Source organism: Nematostella vectensis, chromosome 2 (assembly GCF_932526225.1).
Source record: "Nematostella vectensis chromosome 2, jaNemVect1.1, whole genome shotgun sequence".
Lineage (NCBI taxonomy): Eukaryota > Metazoa > Cnidaria > Anthozoa > Actiniaria > Edwardsiidae > Nematostella > Nematostella vectensis.
This window is the reverse complement of record NC_064035.1, coordinates 17,084,593-17,102,517: the sequence shown is the minus strand read 5'-3', so window position 1 is coordinate 17,102,517 and position 17,925 is coordinate 17,084,593. Positions and strand designations below refer to the sequence as shown.

General features: G+C 39.3%; 4 protein-coding genes across 6 annotated transcripts; 2 read left to right on the top strand and 2 right to left on the bottom strand.

Annotated features, from left to right (window-relative positions):
* The first annotated feature begins 987 nt into the window (after positions 1-987).
* Positions 988-1,395, top strand: LOC5515813 (transcription factor ces-2). Its single transcript, XM_048723364.1, has one exon. It carries the CDS (start codon positions 988-990, stop codon positions 1,393-1,395), a length of 408 nt encoding a protein of 135 aa, XP_048579321.1.
* Positions 1,396-3,650: 2,255 nt separating this feature from the next.
* On the top strand, positions 3,651-8,908 carry LOC5515751 (alternative oxidase, mitochondrial). The gene is made up of 9 exons (XM_001635879.3): positions 3,651-3,928; positions 5,920-6,047; positions 6,462-6,525; positions 6,660-6,751; positions 6,830-6,948; positions 7,032-7,124; positions 7,759-7,871; positions 7,944-8,021; positions 8,307-8,908. Exons 1-9 carry the CDS (start codon positions 3,752-3,754, stop codon positions 8,439-8,441), a joined length of 999 nt encoding a protein of 332 aa, XP_001635929.3. The 5' UTR covers positions 3,651-3,751; the 3' UTR covers positions 8,442-8,908.
* LOC5515750 (peptide methionine sulfoxide reductase MsrB) lies at positions 7,873-11,364 on the bottom strand. Its single transcript, XM_001635806.3, has 5 exons — positions 11,236-11,364; positions 10,423-10,508; positions 10,281-10,357; positions 8,977-9,115; positions 7,873-8,640 (listed from the first exon to the last, which is right to left on the bottom strand). Exons 1-5 carry the CDS (start codon positions 11,333-11,335, stop codon positions 8,536-8,538), a joined length of 507 nt encoding a protein of 168 aa, XP_001635856.3. The 5' UTR covers positions 11,336-11,364; the 3' UTR covers positions 7,873-8,535.
* A 1,196-nt stretch (positions 11,365-12,560) lies between these two features.
* LOC116620008 lies at positions 12,561-16,958 on the bottom strand. Of its 3 annotated transcripts, none has more exons than XR_007306978.1 (9): positions 16,750-16,958; positions 16,530-16,623; positions 16,339-16,404; positions 16,015-16,136; positions 15,431-15,680; positions 14,849-15,140; positions 13,815-13,937; positions 13,598-13,638; positions 12,561-12,756 (listed from the first exon to the last, which is right to left on the bottom strand). XR_007306978.1 is itself a non-coding variant. In XM_032385440.2 (9 exons), exons 1-9 carry the CDS (start codon positions 16,819-16,821, stop codon positions 12,703-12,705), a joined length of 1,050 nt encoding a protein of 349 aa, XP_032241331.2. In that variant the 5' UTR covers positions 16,822-16,954; the 3' UTR covers positions 12,561-12,702. The 3 variants fall into 3 exon arrangements, 2 of the variants coding, with proteins under 2 accessions (XP_032241331.2, XP_032241330.2); XM_032385440.2 differs by having other exon boundaries at positions 13,879-13,937; positions 16,750-16,954; XM_032385439.2 differs by lacking the exon at positions 12,561-12,756 and adding an exon at positions 13,262-13,475 and having other exon boundaries at positions 13,879-13,937.
* Positions 16,959-17,925: the final 967 nt, after the last annotated feature.

Below are 17,925 nucleotides of genomic sequence, written 5' to 3'. Positions count from 1 at the left end.
CTCTCATGGGAGGGTAAAAACGAAGAAAATGATGTCGAGTTCTCATGTTTTGAAGGCTAAAAAAGCGAAAGCTTCGCCTGTAAAAAGCAGCTCACAATCGATGGCGGACTGCCGCTTAGTCTTCTACGAATCCGCACGTCGTCTTTGACATAGGTAAGGGGGGTAATTTATGTAGGTTTAGAAACAAGTAATCCCACGGTTTACTTGGCAATGTTGGTGCAATGAGATATTAAATCCTAAAACCTCCTAGTCTAAAAAAGTATTTTCTATTCGAAATTTGACTAACAATAAGTATGCCAGCCTTCTGAATTGATAATGAGATCAAAATCATTTTACTAAAAACTTTAATTCAATTTGCGAAACCCTTTCAAGAAATCATTGTTGGAATCATCTAGAGTGTATTTAGGTTCTTTTAAATTTAAATACTAAAAGAAAGTAAAAAAATATTCATTCAGACCCGTAGCCAGGATTTTGAGCGGTGGGGTTCGTTAACCCAAAGATAAAGCGGACCATTTTTTCTTAGGTAGCTCGTCCTAGCTCGCAGTGTTACTCAATTTTCCTTCAGAACCCCCCGAACTCCATTGGCTATGGTCCAGTATCCAAATGATGTTTTTATTTATCATTAGTTTGAGGATTGATCTAGACTTGAGATTTGTCTCTTTTAATACAAGAGAGTTTTAAAAATGCTCTCTTAAATTGATTGTAGGGGCTTTGTGCTTGGCCTCCCCAATCTCTTTGCGAGAGACGCCAAGCAGTGCAACACCTATTCAACCTGGAGGAGGATTCGGCGATGGCTTGGGGTGTGGCCTCTGGAACCAGGTTCTGCAAGGTGGATCTTTTTTTGACCAAGTTGCAGAGCTCGAGAAAAGTCTTGTTGAAAATCACAACACAGGCATTGAGGGCCAAGGAGTGAAATTCAGAAGACCTCAGGGTACCAGATCACACGAAAACCTTCCCTTGTCACCAATTCAAAACTCAGAATTTTCAATGTGGAATCAGTCGGACACCTTTGCAGGCCAGCATGAGGGCTGTAGTGGAGATGGTACATGTCCTGGCTCTTTGTTGCCAGTAAAAAGTGAAAATCTTGATGATTATTGGTCAATGGATAAAGAAGAAATCATCATTACTGGAATACCTCGGCAGGAGTCTGGTTTGGACCTTCTGGTACCCTCACCAAGCTCTTCCAGTGGTGACAGTGACAAGAGCGAGGAGAAAAGAAAGCGCAATAATCAGGCTTCTAAAAAGTTCAGACAAGCAAGGAAGGGCAAACAGCAAGCTTTGTTTGCCAAAGAAAGTGAGCTAGAAAGAGAGAATTATTCTTTAAAAGTACAAGTGGAACAGCTTATCAGGGAGCTAAATCAGTTAAAGGCTGCCCTACATGGAGGGTCTAAATGAAACTTTATAAAAATACTCACCCATATTTTCTTTAAACCATTTGAGTTAAGACATTTAAAATTGTGTTAATAATTTCTCGTGTATTGACTTTATTCATGTTTATGTGACAGGTTTCTGCATTTGCCAAGTCATATAACCCTTCTATCCACCAAAGTCTGAGTGCCAAGTCCGATCTTGGCAATCAGATGTGGTATTTTTCATTTACTCAAGCCATTGAGTTCTACCCTGATCCCAGAACTTTAAGTGTCTAGCTGTCACTGGGCTGCAACAGCTTGTATGACTATTTACCCTAAAGCTACCAAGGCTCTGGGACCTGGGTTAATCAAGTGCCTAATTCACACTCTTTGTAGAGTCCCTAGTTCTCAATTCTAAATGAGCATTTGGCATTCTAATATACTGCTACGATTGTGCTGATAATACTGACTTTAAGCAAACCATCCTTATGAACTGGTCATAAGAAAGTAATATAGTGTTAGATCATTGGTTGTCCATTAAGATGATTATATGCTTACTAATATAGTGTTTTTCATAGTTCCTATACGTATAGATAAATCAAGCATTGCAATGATTTTTTTCCCTATATGTTGTCTTTTAAGCATGAGTTTGTTTTTAAGTATTATAAATCATATGCAGTAGATGCAATATTCTTTTCTTTTAGTCATTGTATAATTAGTAAGTATTTGAAGTACATTCCGTTCAGACATTTTTGTTATTTGTTTCTCTGATTCTCTTATGCCTGGTGCACACTAGTGACATAATGACATAGGCACGTGCACTCTTATGTCCATATGTTCAAGTGTAGATGGTTCAACATTAACATAAGCCTGACATAACAACATGGTCTTTGTCTAGACTCCATACCCCCCCCCCCCCCCCTTTATAGACCACTACCGCTGACCATGTTAGTAGATGGTTCGACAAAACCCTGGGTACTAAGGGCTCCAAGCTTGATCACTCGTCGCGACAGAGCAAAAAAATGGCATGAAATCTTCCAATTCTAAATATATAAGCTCAAGATTCCACATACAAGGAGTTCCTCTCACCAAACGCTTAATTCCGAATTTTAAAGAAATTTAGATATTAGCGAGCAAAGTTGGTTTAATTTCTGATCAGAGCCCGACTTCCCCCTAAAAAACGAGGAGAATTCATACTTTAAACATTTGAAAATTGCACTTCAAGTCTTATATCTCGAAGATGAATTCATTAGAAAAAAACTCTTTTTGATATGTTGGTTTACATAACATAAGAAACCTCTATGCAAAAATTCAAGCTTACCGAAGTTAACCAGACCTTATTTTGGGAAAACTTAACATTTTTTTGCTCTGTGTCGCTGGTTTGCATCTCTTTGAGAGTAAGCGTGGAGCCTTTAGTATGCTTAGTACCCAGGGTAGAGCAACAACATATCAAGAAGAAATCTAATTGACTGGTTATTAACCTTAATAGCTGTGCAAACTTTAGGTGTCATTAACACAGGGAATTTTACGAAACTTCACAGAGGTAATTAAAATGATCACTTCTATCCATTCGGCGAGATTCGTGTGTTTTTTTATTAAGAATTTCTCACAAAACCCAAAAACCAATAACTGTTAGCTTGGGCTCCCTGTTGTCATTACAAGTCCCAATAACCTCTAGAGAACATTGGCTTGAGAATCTTTTCTATGTTCAGATTTAAACACAGGTAGCCCAAGCTCTTTATTTGTCCCTATCGATTTTACGGTAAACATAGGGTGAAAATCAAAATCAGTGAAAAATAAAAAACTGTTGAAAAGACGTGTGTAGTCTAGTGTTGTGTTTGTTTACTTTTTGCGTGTTCTTTGGTCGTATTACAGCGCCTTTTTCAAGATTCAAGAATCACGATTTGAAATTTTAAACGAACGTTCGTTTAGCTAAGAGCAGAATGTTATTTTGAACGGACAGCAAACGCTGGCAGATTTTAATCCTATTAAAATAAAGACGCGACTGAAATTCACAATGAAATCAGCGAAAATTTCCATAAGCTTATGCCAAGGCTAAAAAAGATCACGATGACTCAGCAATTTTAATAAAAAAGTGAATTATAAAGTGAAGTACGACCTCTACTTTTAATAATCCAAGATATTGATTTATATAAGTCTTTTCTGAGCATTTGTTCGCTAATATTTTTTGGTAGTGAGGGAATATTCTTTTTATTATTTTTTTTCGGGGAAATTCCGATCGTGATTCCTAAACATCATGATGACAAGGCACTTTGCGGGGGTTCTCAGTGGTAGAATGACGTCACATCATCACAGCTCAACAAACGACACCCAACTCATAGCATTCATTATACGACTGTACTGCAGACGATACCAAATGTGAGCACAATATCCTTGGAATAATGATTGTTCGTGAATTTCACCGAGCTATTCCACTGAGTAGAATTCTAAGCAGATCAACTCGATCATGCCCTACGAGACTTGTTTTGAGGGGATTGAGGTCAAGCTCGTTTGCCTCCTCGCTCAAGCAGCGCACCGCTTTCTTCACGGCAAATCGGTTAACACCCGCCTATTTGACGGTAAATGCTTGTTTACTTGATTTGGGTGACGAAAATTTAGACAGAGAATACAACAGTGTCTATGGTTACTTGGGTGTTATGTGCGTTATAAAATTTGGTCGACGAACGTGCTTCGTTTCTCTTACGTGACTTTTTCGTTATATAGGCACTTACAAAATTTTGTTTGATTACCAGTATTCGGTTTCGAAGTATTCTATTTCAGTTGATTACTTCTTCTTTCAGGGCGTTGCATAGAAACTTTTTTTTTATGTATTTTTGTGCCTTCAATTTTATTTCGGAAGATCCGACATGCCAATCACGCGCACGAATAGCCAAACAGGAAAAAAATGATGCAATAACATTCATGGTCACCAGTGTCGTCCGCCGTCTTGCGTTTTACGAAACGAAAATATCGTCTAATTGAACAGGGAACCACCGAAAATAAAACTAAATGGTTTACAACGAGTGTGTGTAGGTAGGCCCTTGGACTTGTGCGCAAAAAAAAGTAAAAAACGGCCATAAAAACGCTGCTTGCAAGATATTTGAAAAACTAGCAAGATATTTCCTGAGTTCTGCCAGACGTCAAGCGAATTCCGACCCCGAAACCGCATCCTGACCGTCATGCATCGCGCGGCGTCTGGGTACGAGACTGGGTCCCCCTAATGTCCCACATAATGTTGGCAATCGACGTCAAAAAAGATTGGTTTGATATATTTTTCTGCGAATCTGGGCAAGCATCTCAGCATTTTTCGGTCAGCGTAGAAAGTGCTAGCCCTGTTTTCTTTGACCGGCCACTTTTAGTGTAGACTTGGGACTCAAATTGCAAAAAAACACGTAAAATTTATATTAACGAAAAACAAAAAGGCAAACAAACTACATACAAGAGCAGTGCAAGTCCTTCCATTAAATTTGTGTTTGATATTATCCTAGGTTACTCTAATTACATAAAAGAATACTAATCAGATACTAAACAGATACTAAAAACGGTCAGGGGGGTACTTCATAACAAAAACATTAAAAATGGCTATTTCCCGAGTAAAATCATCTAGAATCAATGAAAGGCATTACTATTATGATTTCTTAAATTATTTACAGCAACTTTTGTAATTTGTGTGGATCCTACACTAATGTCTGATTAGAATATTTTTTTGGTTTTGCAAAATTCTATGCAATACACAATAGCTATAATATACATTTCTGAAACGTTTCTATACCGATTTACAGCTAAGTTATTGCTAATTTTTTAAGAGCAAATGCCTTACTTTTGTACTTTTTTGCGCTGACATAATAAATGTTGTCAACGTTGAAGACCACCCAAGTGGGAGTCACGCTTGGATCATGCGCTTGGAAGTCACGCTAGCTACATCAACTACAGCAACTGCGCTACATCGCAACAATTATGGGGAGTTAAAATATAAACTGGAATCAAATTGGTCGTGATAAAATCAAATAATCCGAAAGACGACGGGATTTTCTTTCCTTTTGAGATCTGCATAATTTCATCTGCATAATGTGTAGGATCGCTTTTTGAATTTTTCACGCTAGTGATGACTGGAAATAGAAATTTAGCCAAAATTCGCCAAATAGCGGGAAAATCGATGTAAGATAAATATGTTGACGTTTTTCCAGCCATACTCTCTAATTCTATGCAGAAAATAGATAATTTTGAATATTTTTTGTTATCAAAAATTACCCCCCCTTGCTATTAGTTTCTGTTAAGTATCTGATTAGTTTTTGATTAGTATCTGTTTAGTATCTAAGAAATTTAAGTATCTGGGATCACAGCGGTTACAATTTGTGGGATTTTTGTGGAACATTTGGGTTGCACTTCGCTGGCTTCTATTTGCTGCTTTCTGATTGGATATTCGTGCGCGCATCCGATCTATGAATTTTTTTTTTCGGTGAATGTCAAGGGATTCAAGGGATTCCTTGTCGTGCTCAAAACAAAATGGGCAAACGAGACAACCGGAAATTTTAAGACTGGCATTTAGAACTGAGAGGTTTTTTTGCAGACTAATTTATTCCACTTAAGCGTCAGTGATGCCCAACATCTCCCTCACTTCAAGGAAAACCCCCAACAGCCAACAGGAAAGTCAAATGATCCTGATGACCGACCTTATCTGCTACCGCACCCTATTTGGTGAGTGCAGTAGCGGATCTACGGGGGGGTGGGGGGTTAACACTTCCACCCTTGGGCTGCCTTTTTTTATTGTTTTCATTGTGTCTGTTCATTCCAACGACAAATTTCGATTTTGGTCAAATCCTCCCCTTTGCAAAAAGCTGGATCTGCCCCAGGAGTGATAGTTCATTTATTTATTTTTATTTGGGGGTGGTTCATACTAGGTGGCATATGCAGGCATTTTTACTTTAACTAGTTCTATATACCAGTTTTATTTGAGTTATCCTGTTTATGGGACAATGCTAGGGAATTGAGCAGTTAGCAGAGGTTAGTAAGATAGTACTACTGTTTTATTAACCTCTCTTTTATTTTGAAGTCAAACACTTGCCGCGAGCCTGGGCTTCTACTTATTTGTAACAATGTTATGAATTCCAGGACGGATGAAGATGTCAACAAAGTAGAGATCAAGCACACACCACCAGCAACCAAAGTTGATAAGGTGTGCAGAGAAGAAAAACTTACTGGAAAAACTAAACTAAAACACCGACAGTTCACAATATTTTGTTGATCTCTAGCCTTCTACATTAGGCCTATGGATTTCAACAAATTTATTTTCATTTGGTTTATTTTCAGCTGGCTTACTTCTGTGTTCAGTTCCTCCGATCTGCTTTTGACTTGGGTTCTCTTTACAAGATCGGTCCCATGACAGAAAGCAAATGGCTAACGTAAGATCAGTGTTATGCTGATAATTCTGAAAGTCTGCCTGGATGGGCATTTTGTTTAACATATCTCTAAATTGACAGGCGCATCATTATGTTGGAAACAGTTGCGGGTGTCCCAGGCATGATTGGTGCTATGACCAGACACTTTAACTCACTACGGAGGCTGACGAGGGACCACGGGTGGATACATACACTATTAGGTTAGTAGCAAATGTTTCATTTGGAGATAGGGCTGTGAAGAAATTAATTAGAAAAATATAAAATATATTATTAATCTTTGTAGAGGAAGCTGAAAATGAACGAATGCATCTAATGACAGCATTAGAACTGAAAAGGCCTGGAATACTATTCAGAGGAGTCATCCTTGCCGCACAAGGTACTTACCTTTGAGAGTGTAATTGGTGTGGCTAGCTTTGCAAATGCACATTGTCACATGCACCCTAGGGCCATCATCTGGCCATGTTCAGATAAACTAGAATGAATAATAACAGCTGTATATTTTTTACAAGCATCGAGCAGTGCTAAAACTCTGTTGCGAGTAGAGCTCTACCAAACAAACCTGTTGAGCTTTCAAGCATAGTAGTGTTTGTACAAGTCTGCATCAATACTGCAGATTTTTATAAATATCGAAGTGTGGTATTGATACAAATAAGAAGGATTCTTTGTTTACTCAATATAATCTCTTGTACTGTACACTTGACTTGTGCACCGTCATGGTCAGATAACTCAGAAATCAGAGAACAATAACATGTCTCTTTGAAGTTCTGGGTTTCCAAACCAGTCCCCTCTACTAACTATGTTTGGGTATTTCACTTGTTCCACCATAAAATAATTGGGATTTGAAATTGGTAAATCACTGTTTTCACATAGCACCTTTAGTAACAAAAAAAATAACTGAGTTTGGGGCGTTTTTTGTACCCCAAGCCCCATCTGGGTTTTAAATACCTAAACTATTATCTGTATTGTTACTAAATATTAGTTCATAAAACCCTCATTTTCTTTTCTTTTAGGAGTGTTTGTAAATATGTTCTTCATTGCATACCTAACTAGCCCAAGGTTCTGCCACAGATTTGTGGGATACTTAGAGGAAGAGGCAGTGAAGACTTATACATATTGTCTAGAGGTGAGTCTGAAATATATATTTTTATTTATTTCCAAAATGAGTCACTTACAGAGGTACTTTTTCATATATTAGTGTATTGACAATGGGAAACTACCAACATGGAACACATTGAAAGCTCCCAAAATTGCTAGTAATTACTGGAAGTTAAAGGTAGGTGTCTTGATTACCCCAAATCCCTCAAATACCAACTATATACTGTTAAAAACAAAGGTGACATTGTTGAGCCCTGGCAATAGCCTTGAAATAACAGATATGTTATAGGACAAGCTTATCAAATGTCAAGCAAAAGATTGTGAGGCTGCTTTATGTATACATTTTAATGTTATTTAATTTAAAAAAAAATATCAATTTAAAGGCACAGACCTTTTTAATCAATAAGATCAATGAAAATTAACATAGTTGTAACCATTATTTGTTTGAATAATTTCCTTTTAGGAAGATGCCGTGATGCGAGATGTGATCCTCGCGATTCGTGCAGATGAGGCACACCACAGAGTTGTCAACCACACTCTCAGCTCCATACACCTGGACGATCCAAATCCCTTTTTCCCCGGACAGAGAAAACTATAAAATGGGCACTAGATTCTTAACTAACTCTAAAAGACGAAGAATTTTAGACAGGATATCTTGAGACCCAATGTAAAACTTGGTTTAGATGCAATACCTAACTTTCCTCTGGTTTGAACTGTAATGCTACACTGTTAATACAGTATGTTAATCCTGTAGGAGGAGGTCCATCAGTAAATACATGGCCAAGGTGACTGTCACACTGTAAATAAGAAAAGTAACATTCACTCAATATTTATAAGAAATATCTGAAAAAATGTAAAATGATAGAGGGAAAACAGGTACAGGAGCACAAAGTACAGTTTCAAGAACATTCAGTGTGGCTGTTGGGCCCATAGTGCTAAAAAGAAGAGACGTGGAAAACTAAATGTAAAATGTCTGTTGGAGGGAAGGGGGATGGGAGACCAGAGTAAATGTTTTTTTATTTTGCTATAATTTATTAAAATAGAACAAAAAATGTCTAAATATGATTAGTGTGTGTCCATTTTAAAAAATAGCCACAAAAAGCAAATAGATAAACAAGTGCATAACACTTAACCTTTCTACAAACAACTTCTGTCCTTTTCATTCCATAGCTGTTGTCCACATTCTCACAGACAGCACTGATGTCAGATTTGTCTTTCACTGAGGAAAAAAATGAGGGCCAGCCACTACCGGAATCGAATTTTGTTGATGAGCTAAAATAGAAAATTCCACAACAGAAAGATGAGCTGCATAGTGCATATAGAAATATTTTACACTTTAAACAGTCAGTGCACAGAAAAATGGACAAGAATGGCATTAGAAATTACCCTTTCTTTTCTTACTAAAATAAGTTATGGAAATACTAAACAGGGGAAAACTCCACTAACCTCATGATTGCTGTTCCCTAATGCACTAGTCAACTGAAACCCCCATGCTCCTGGGGAAGGGTGAGGGAATAGACTTTGATGCTGCTCAAAACAGAGAAAACCCCCACCCCCTCAGGAGAAAAATGCACTCGACTACCTGACAACAAGTCTTCTGAAATAAGCCTATATCTTTTCAGGTATTTTTCTTGAAATAAAGCTTGTTGTAGAATTTCTTTCATAATTTGTCTATTTACTGTTTAGAATATAGAAGTTAAATTATGAAATAAAAAGAAGGGGTGACCATGCTGGTTCAGAAACAAGCCATAGAGAGCTAATTTTGGAGGATTTTGTGAAACAGACAAATTTCAATATAATCGCTTATTTCTGACACAATCTGGTTCAGACAAAACAGGAATTTGAAATTTTCTGCGTGGCTTGACAATACTCTTGGAAAAACGCCAAATTGTGCCCCTAGTCAGTGATAATTCGAGGCTTTTTGATGCATCATTTAGAGGCTTTTTATGACATTAGCTTAAAAACTTGTTGAAAATTCTTTAAACTTTTCTACCAAAAGAAAAATGATAATCCTAACATTAGTAAAAAAAGAGGGGGTTCCCATGCTTCTATTCGCCCAATATACCAAAAAGTGACTTTTTCTCAGCATTTGTCGCTGAATTAGGGGGAATTTTGCCCTGAAAACTACTCTTTTTGTTTTTGCACATTTCGCCATGTAGCTTGCCACATGCTGATACATGGAATTGCTTGCTACAGAATAGCAGGATTCTGAAACTAGAAACCTACATGACTTTTGCAAAGTACATTTGTGATGTTACTCATTTGTCCCAAAGCCCTGATGGTGGGGTCAAATCTTAGAGTCAATAACTGTCAATTCCCCCACCCCCTCGGGACAGATTCTTGTTCAAAAAGTGCTCTTAGCCCCACACTTCCCTGGGAACATGGGGTGGGGGTTTTAAATGACTAGTGCATAAACATCATAGGGATGATAAGTTACCTGAACAAGTCTGCACTGCAGCAAACGCACTGGAAAATACCTTTTCCCTTAAAGTTGTTGTATTCTCCACTCCAAGGCTAGTAAAAAGACAGTGCCATATAAGACAACAGTACACAGCAATAGACAAATTCAACAAACTTACTGGTTCTGTTCCTTTTTGGCGACAGACTGTGAACTGTTGAGGGGTAAGCTTTTCCCGCCACTCTGAGTCACTTGGTCGCAGCAGACCTTGGAATTACAATAAGATTTTCAGGGATATAGATATGACATTACTTACAAGTGGGTAGGCAGTCAAAAAGACACTTATATTTACTCTTCATGTGAGGTGACCCCTTCATCCCCACCCAACCACCTAAAAATGAAATGAAATACAATGTTTGTCATTTGTATAGCGCACTTTAACATAAGAAATGATCAAATGCGCTTCACATGTGACGGACTTTATTACTCGTCAGTGTGTAGATACAGACTGCTCCACTCAGTTTACAATCATGAGTTAGTTATTCCGTAAGCATTGTCACTGAAGATGGTACGACGGGCCAGCATCCCCAGTAGTTCTTTTACGTCCCCCAATACAGGTTAATGATGTGCGATGAGAGACGGGACCTCCGACTTAACGTCCTTATCCGAGAAGACGAGGGATGCACAGTCCCCAATGTAGAGAGCCAGGTATATTACATCTCTGAAAAAATCCCAAGTTGATCTGACCTGGGATCGTACCCCGGCCCTCTTGCTTGAGAAGCGAAGCCCGTACCACTGAGCTATCGCGCCACTCTCACCGAAACGCAACACAGCCACACCCAAGACAACCCCCATTGCAAACACACAACAAACACAAGTCCATTGATGTTGTACATTTGCACAGTGGAGGATACCCTGCTACAAATATCAAGTAGAATCTTTTCTCCGGTACGCTTTCTGCGTATTTCATACAGTCAGTACAGTAAATACTTACCAAATGATAACGAAAGGCTTTTCCTTGCTTGAAATGAGGGTATTTTCTTTGGTAATCTCGCAGTAACACGATGTAAACACAAAATCGCTCTGCCCGCCATATTGTTACATAATCAATAATGGTGCCGCTGACCTAATACAGTCAGCTCTAGATAGCTGACCAAGGGCGGTAGGAACAATGATTGTTAGGCTAAATCCTGATAATAAACCAACAAATTTCCCTCTAAATTGCGCCTTGTTTTCGACGCGCTCTTCATGTTTGATTAGAAAGTCCGGCTAAGTTACGTTGTGTAATCCGAGCATGCAGATAACACAGAATCATTATCATCATCATTACGTTTCGGCTAGCACGTCAGGGACAGTTCGCGCGCCACGCCACAGAGTAGTATCTCGGACTACACAATATAACTAGGCCGGGTTTTTTACTCAAGACGGCGAGGACTTTAGCCTAACAAACACTGCTCCTACCGCCTTTGCGTGCGTAGCTACTGCAACAATTATTACAGCTATTTATTTTTTTTTTGCTTTCTTTTTCCCTATGTGAGACATAGTAACTACAACACATTTGTAAAATGCAATACCTACAAAAACGAAAATAGACCGTTTTCACTTTGTTGCGCGCGCATCCAAAATAACACAGACTAGCGGGCCACAGCTGATCCAAAATGCAGACGGGGAATTTGAATCCAAAACCCTGTGAAAGAAGCACTCTGTCAGCATTTTCTATAGCTTCGTCTGTGAAATCTACTTCGTACGCCATTTTAGATCAGCTGTCTGGTCTGATCAGTCTGCGGCACTTTGGATGCGTGCGCAACATCGTGAAAACGGTCTATTAGAAAAAAACCTCCCGACACAGACCATGTCAACTAGATAGCGTAGATTTGGTGGCACGCTTTACTTTATCGGACTATTCATGTCCCACACAGTCCAGAGTTTGTGTAATAACCCTCCAGGAGGGAGCCAGTTGTTTTTCCCGATCGACTCGATTCATTTGCATGCATTTGCATTGAATACGGCTCATGGATAATACGTTTGAACTTAGCCTTAGGGTATAAAATTCCACTAACTTCTATTCCTAAGGGGATGTTTAACATTTTTTTCCGATTCTGCCATCTCTCAAATTGACCTTATTTAGGGCGAAAATCGACGATCACCCCAGTCTGTTTCTATCTGAGTCCCCCCCCCCCCCCCCGGTAATAACATTCCCTACGGTCATTTTGATCGTGACGTGCAGTGAATTGTGAATGTGCATCAGAATACCCTTTTGCTTTTTTTAATGAAGTAAATGTCCTCATCATCACCCCGAAGGACAAAATCTAAAAGACCCAGCGCGAAATACATTTATTATTGTGTGATACAGACGATGAGCAGACAGATATTTTCATTGCGTCTTCTCTACATTTGGTTCCCTTCGTTGATCGGGCGGACAGCCCAGCTAGCAGCCCATCTCGTCCAATCTCTTGGTTTTCTAGGTTTCTTCACTGATAGTATTGGAGATGTTGGACAGCACTGACCTTGGTCTCTATACAAAAATAAAATCCAAACAAAATGTCGTGAGATAACTAAGATAAAGTAAAAACAAAAACATGTTTATCGTTTATAGCGAAGCACGGGTGGCCGAGTGTGTTAGCGCGTCGGCCTCTCACCGCTGTGGCCAAGGTTCGAATCCTGGCTCAAACTGGGGATTTTTCCGGGTTCCTGCCTTGGTTCGAATTTGTGTCACAAGTGAGTTGAAGTTATTCTCCCGTGTTTCCAGTCTTCTCGGATAAGGACACTAAACCGGAGGTCCCGTCTCTTCAAGCTGCACTACATTAACCTGAACCGAAGGGACGTAAAAGAACCACTGGGGACGCAATAAACCCTCTGGCAGTGACCACCCCCAGTGACAGTGCTTACAATGCTTACTAACAATACACTCAAGGGGGTACTTGATTTGGAGCCTAGCTCTGTTGTGCCTTCCGCACCAGTATAACTGGTGGAAATAGAATAAATCAAGTCCTGATAAGATCAAAAACAGGGAGCATGCGACCCTTTTTATTTATTTATTTTTTCCTTATCATTGGTTTTTCAAAGATTTATACGATTCACAAAGGAAATTTTCGCGATGTTGCGAACGGGTGTTAAAAATCGTAAGAAAAGCCTTGAAACGGGAACGTCCGCCTTTATTTCAGTGTCCAGGCGCCTCTAACGAACGAAATTTGAACTTCTGAGGAGCATACAATCAAACAGCAGCAGAAGTAACTAAAAAAAAAAAAAAAAGATATATTGATGTAGCCCCGAAAAAGGATGCCGGCGGGGACGACATGTCTTTTTTTTTTTTTTTAACTTGGCCTAACTCATATTAATGGAGTCTCTCACTCTACCTTTTTCAAACAGCCCGTAGACACTCGAGGGCATTTTCTCTCTGGAAAAAAAATTAAAAGACATTACTGTAATTGTCTAATGCGACGAAATCCAAGGTGACACTTGTTTGACGCACTTTGTGTTTCTAGTTGTACATGATTTGTCTTCCAGGTGGGGGGACGATTTTCATGAGTAAAAAATAAAGAAAAACGGAACAAAGTAGACGTGACCCTGTACCTCACTTTGACCAGGTTGTGTATAGGTTATTCTGTTTGAAGGGTTCTCTGGTGATGGTACTCACTTTCGGGAAAGGCATTGTAGAGAGATGAATCGGTGAACGGATCCCCTCTCCTTAGCTTGCTGTGGAAAAAGATATGAGTCATGACTTTTGATACAAAAGAATAAGATCTTGTGAGACATTATTGTTAATACAATAAATTTTACAATCTCAAGGAAATCAAAAGGACGCCTATATCTTCAAAATTTGTCATTTCTTGAGGCGAAAGAGAAGGCAATTAAGTTTGTTGCTAGTATGGCTGTTATAAGGAACAATTTGTCTGATATTTTCTTATAGAAGTTAGGCCTGTACACCCAGGGGGGTGCTCTCCCCCCCTGGGAAAATGTTTGCACCAATGAAAAAAAATATTTGGGTATGGGTGTGGAACAATAAGTATAAATAAAAGTAAGCTAAGCTTAGGGAGTGGTCATTAATTACTGGGGGGGGCTGGCAAATATGTAGGGGGGGCTACCGATTAAGTAGGCAGGGTAACATTTTTGGGGGTTGTCATTTAAGGGAGGGCACATTTTTTGGGCACCCTCTCATGGTTAAAATGTTGCAAAACCTAGACTCAATGTCTGTGTTAACATTGTCGAAGCCGTAGTTGTTTTCTAGCGACACAGGTATTTGTTGTTTATCTGTGCCACTCTGAAATCAGCAAAAGTAAAGATTCATACTTAAATTAAGTAGGACAAAATTGCCATGCTAGCTGATCTATATTTGAATAAAGGTTATATTCAGTTAAACTCAGTATATCAAGTCTCTGTGGTTTTAAAGACATATAATTATTCAATTTAAAAAAATGACGTTGTGAAGGTGGTGGTGGGCCCTCAGTTAGGGGGGGTTCACAATTTTTGGGTTTGGATTTGAGGGAGGGGGGGGCAAAATGTTTGAGCCCAGGGTTTTGCAAAAATACAGCCCCACCCCCAAGTAATTAATGACCGCTCCTTTATAGCTCACTCATATAGCTCACTGATAATAATAAAAATCCTACCTGCGCAGGCTGGGCATGGTGTAAGTAACACTAGGGGTTCTGCGTAAAGCCCTCTCAGTAGCAGGGATTAACGGGGTAGTTTGGCTGTTCAAGTTTACAGAGCTCCGAGCTTGTTTTGGAGTTCTTGTCATCCTGTATGCTGTTGGACTCATTCTCTCCCGTGGACTTTGAGTGATCCTGTTGGTGTCTTTGCCTGGCTTTCTGTTGTGTAAAAGGTCTGTCTCCCCACCCATGAAACTGAGCTCGTCCATTTGCATGGGCTCAACAAAGGCAGTAGTAAAATCATTGTTCTCTATAGAGAAAATTTGGCAGAAAATGGTTAATGGTAACAAAAAAGATTAAATCAATATATACTTTGTCATTTTCCACCACCCATTACTGGAACAAATTGGGGCAGTTTCAATTTAAATTTCAATCAATTTCAGGCAGAAGAAAGCCTTTTGTTCTCTTCACATATGTGTGATCTCTTGCCATCTTGTTGAGAAATAACCAAAGACAGGTAAAAGTCTAAATAATCTCCCTCTCTCTTGAGGTCAACCAGGTACTGAAAATCAGACAAACAACAAACATCATAGTACCAACCTTGAATAACAAAGTCGTCAGGCCCAGGAGTCGATATAGTTGGTCCAACTTCCATGGGGTCCCAACCCACAGGCTCATCTGGGGGAGGGGTGGTGTTGAATGACAAGGCATGGAGGGAGTAGGTAAGGGGGGTTGTTGTGGGAGCTGTTGGAAAGGCAACTAGACTGTTGATGGTCTGCATTAGAGTGGAACACTCAAGGAATTTGGAGATGACCTCTTGGAGCACTTGATTGATTTTATCAAACTTTTCCTGGAATAAGAAAACGATCTACCATTAAATTTGAAGAATTGTGTACACTTAAAACATCAAGAACATGTCATATTTAACAACAAGTAGCCATGGGAATGACAGTGGGTAGAATACTACTCTACCACAGAGATCTTGAATGCTTTCATTGGTTTTCGGAGAGTTTGGCCCTACCAATCCCCTCCCTTATACTTTTGCTTTGCTATCTGGCCCATGATTATGAATCCATGTGGCTCCTTATTATGAGTGAAAGTTAAAATAAAAAGTGCTCTAAAGGCTTTTTATTTATTTGATTAAGAATTTTAAATTTAGCAAATTAAAACAAATTTCGGCACACCTTTAGTTGTTTATCCACTTCTCTTTGTAGCTTGTCAATATACATCTGTCTCTCCCCTTGTAACTGTTTCTTAATTTCAACATTTGTAAGGTTCAACTTGTTGATTTTGATCTGTGCTTCCTCTATCATGTTGATATAAAAGGTACATGGTAATTACTACTTAGTATAACAGATGCCTCAGTTCATTAAAACCTGCCAAACCTACAACACAAAAATAATATAAAAAAGAAAAAAAAAGCAAATAACATAAAAACAACAACGTGAAGAAGACAACTGCCTAAAAAATTCATTATTAAATTTTAAAAAATCAAATTGTTTTCACACCTAATGCAACTGCAAGTTCTCTATTATTAGCCAAAATCGCTGCTCGACCAGAATCTAATGACAGTCCTGAAAATAGAGAAAGATTATAAATATCAAAGCACACAATATGGCAAAGACGCAGCGATATATCGATGTTGAATGCTATGAACTATCACTGCTCGATGATAACTGATATGAAAAGAGGAATTCACCTTTTCCTTCACGTTTTCGTGGTCTTCTTTTCTTTTCAGGTTCTCCTTTGTCATCAGGAGGGACATTTTCTTTGTTGCTACATTCATGCAAATACTAATGGAACGAAATGCACAGCAGTTTTTTTCCACCAACACTTTTAACAATCGTCACAAACGGAAACATCGGATACTTATTTAGCTTATTTTAATCGGAGACAGTTTCTGTTGAATAAGAGCTCACCTCTCTCTTGATTTCAGACTTCCTCTTTTTCCTTTCCCCGCCACAGCTAGGTGTCTTTCGTTTAGCCTTCATTTGGAATATTTGTATTTGGTTCGGATAAAAAAGTTTCAACAATATTTTGTCATCGTTGTTCAAGATTCAAATCTCGCGCTATTTACCCTTGGTAACCGCGCACCTAAAAGATTCGTTACCAGGACTAACCAAAAGACCGTGTCTCTTGGACTCACACTTCCGCATTGGTACAAAACACACTACCCTACCCTACCCTAGACCCTTTTGTCTTTCTGTTTCCGCACTGAAAAAAAAAAAAAATGAGAGCTCTTATGTACAACTAACTGCCCCGGCGTATGGTACAATATTTTGCTAGTTTTCCTAACTCAACGACTTCTTATACACGTTTCCTCCAACACGTTTCAGTGACTCAATGATATCCCACAACGTTTAAAACAAGAACGGCAAAATAATCGATGCACGGATCAAGTTTAAAAGCTGTCGTAAGGTTTCGCGTTACTAACACAGAAGCGTACAGCTAGACCTAACTTTGCCGGGGGAGGGGGGTAAGTTCTCTGATAAAAATCCCCCCCCTAGGGGGGGGGGGGGGGGGGGAAGGGAGAGGGGGGAGAGAGGGGGCTCGATTGACTAGTGCATTACGTTGGACCAGCAATACTGAATCTATTATTTTCGGCAACGTTGGCTCTGTTTGCACACAGGCCCGTACGAAGGGGAGGTGCAGGGGGTGCGAACGCACACCCCCCCCCCCCCCCCCCCTCCACATACAAACACACAAAGGCCAAAGGTCCACTTTTGGTTCTCAATAGACGTGCTATTTGTAGACAAAACTATAAATAATAGGCTAGATCCCTCTGGTATGTATCCAGTCCGACAATAAACGTCCCGTGGAGATACTGCAAAGGCTTAAAAAAATCCCATGTTTTTTTCTGGGGTGGTCAGATTTTTATCAGAGAACTCACCCCCCTCCCCCGGCAAAATTAGGTCAAGTTTTTCGGATTTCGCACCCCTCAGGAAATATCCTGGGTACAGGCCTGGCAAACAATGTTGGTAGGTCCTGTGGAGTCTATCGAAACATTTCCTTTGTCTTGTGGTCAACTAAGCAAAGGGCCAGTATTTATAGCTGATATTGAAACTTATATTGAAGCTGTTTGCTGTTTGGGGCTT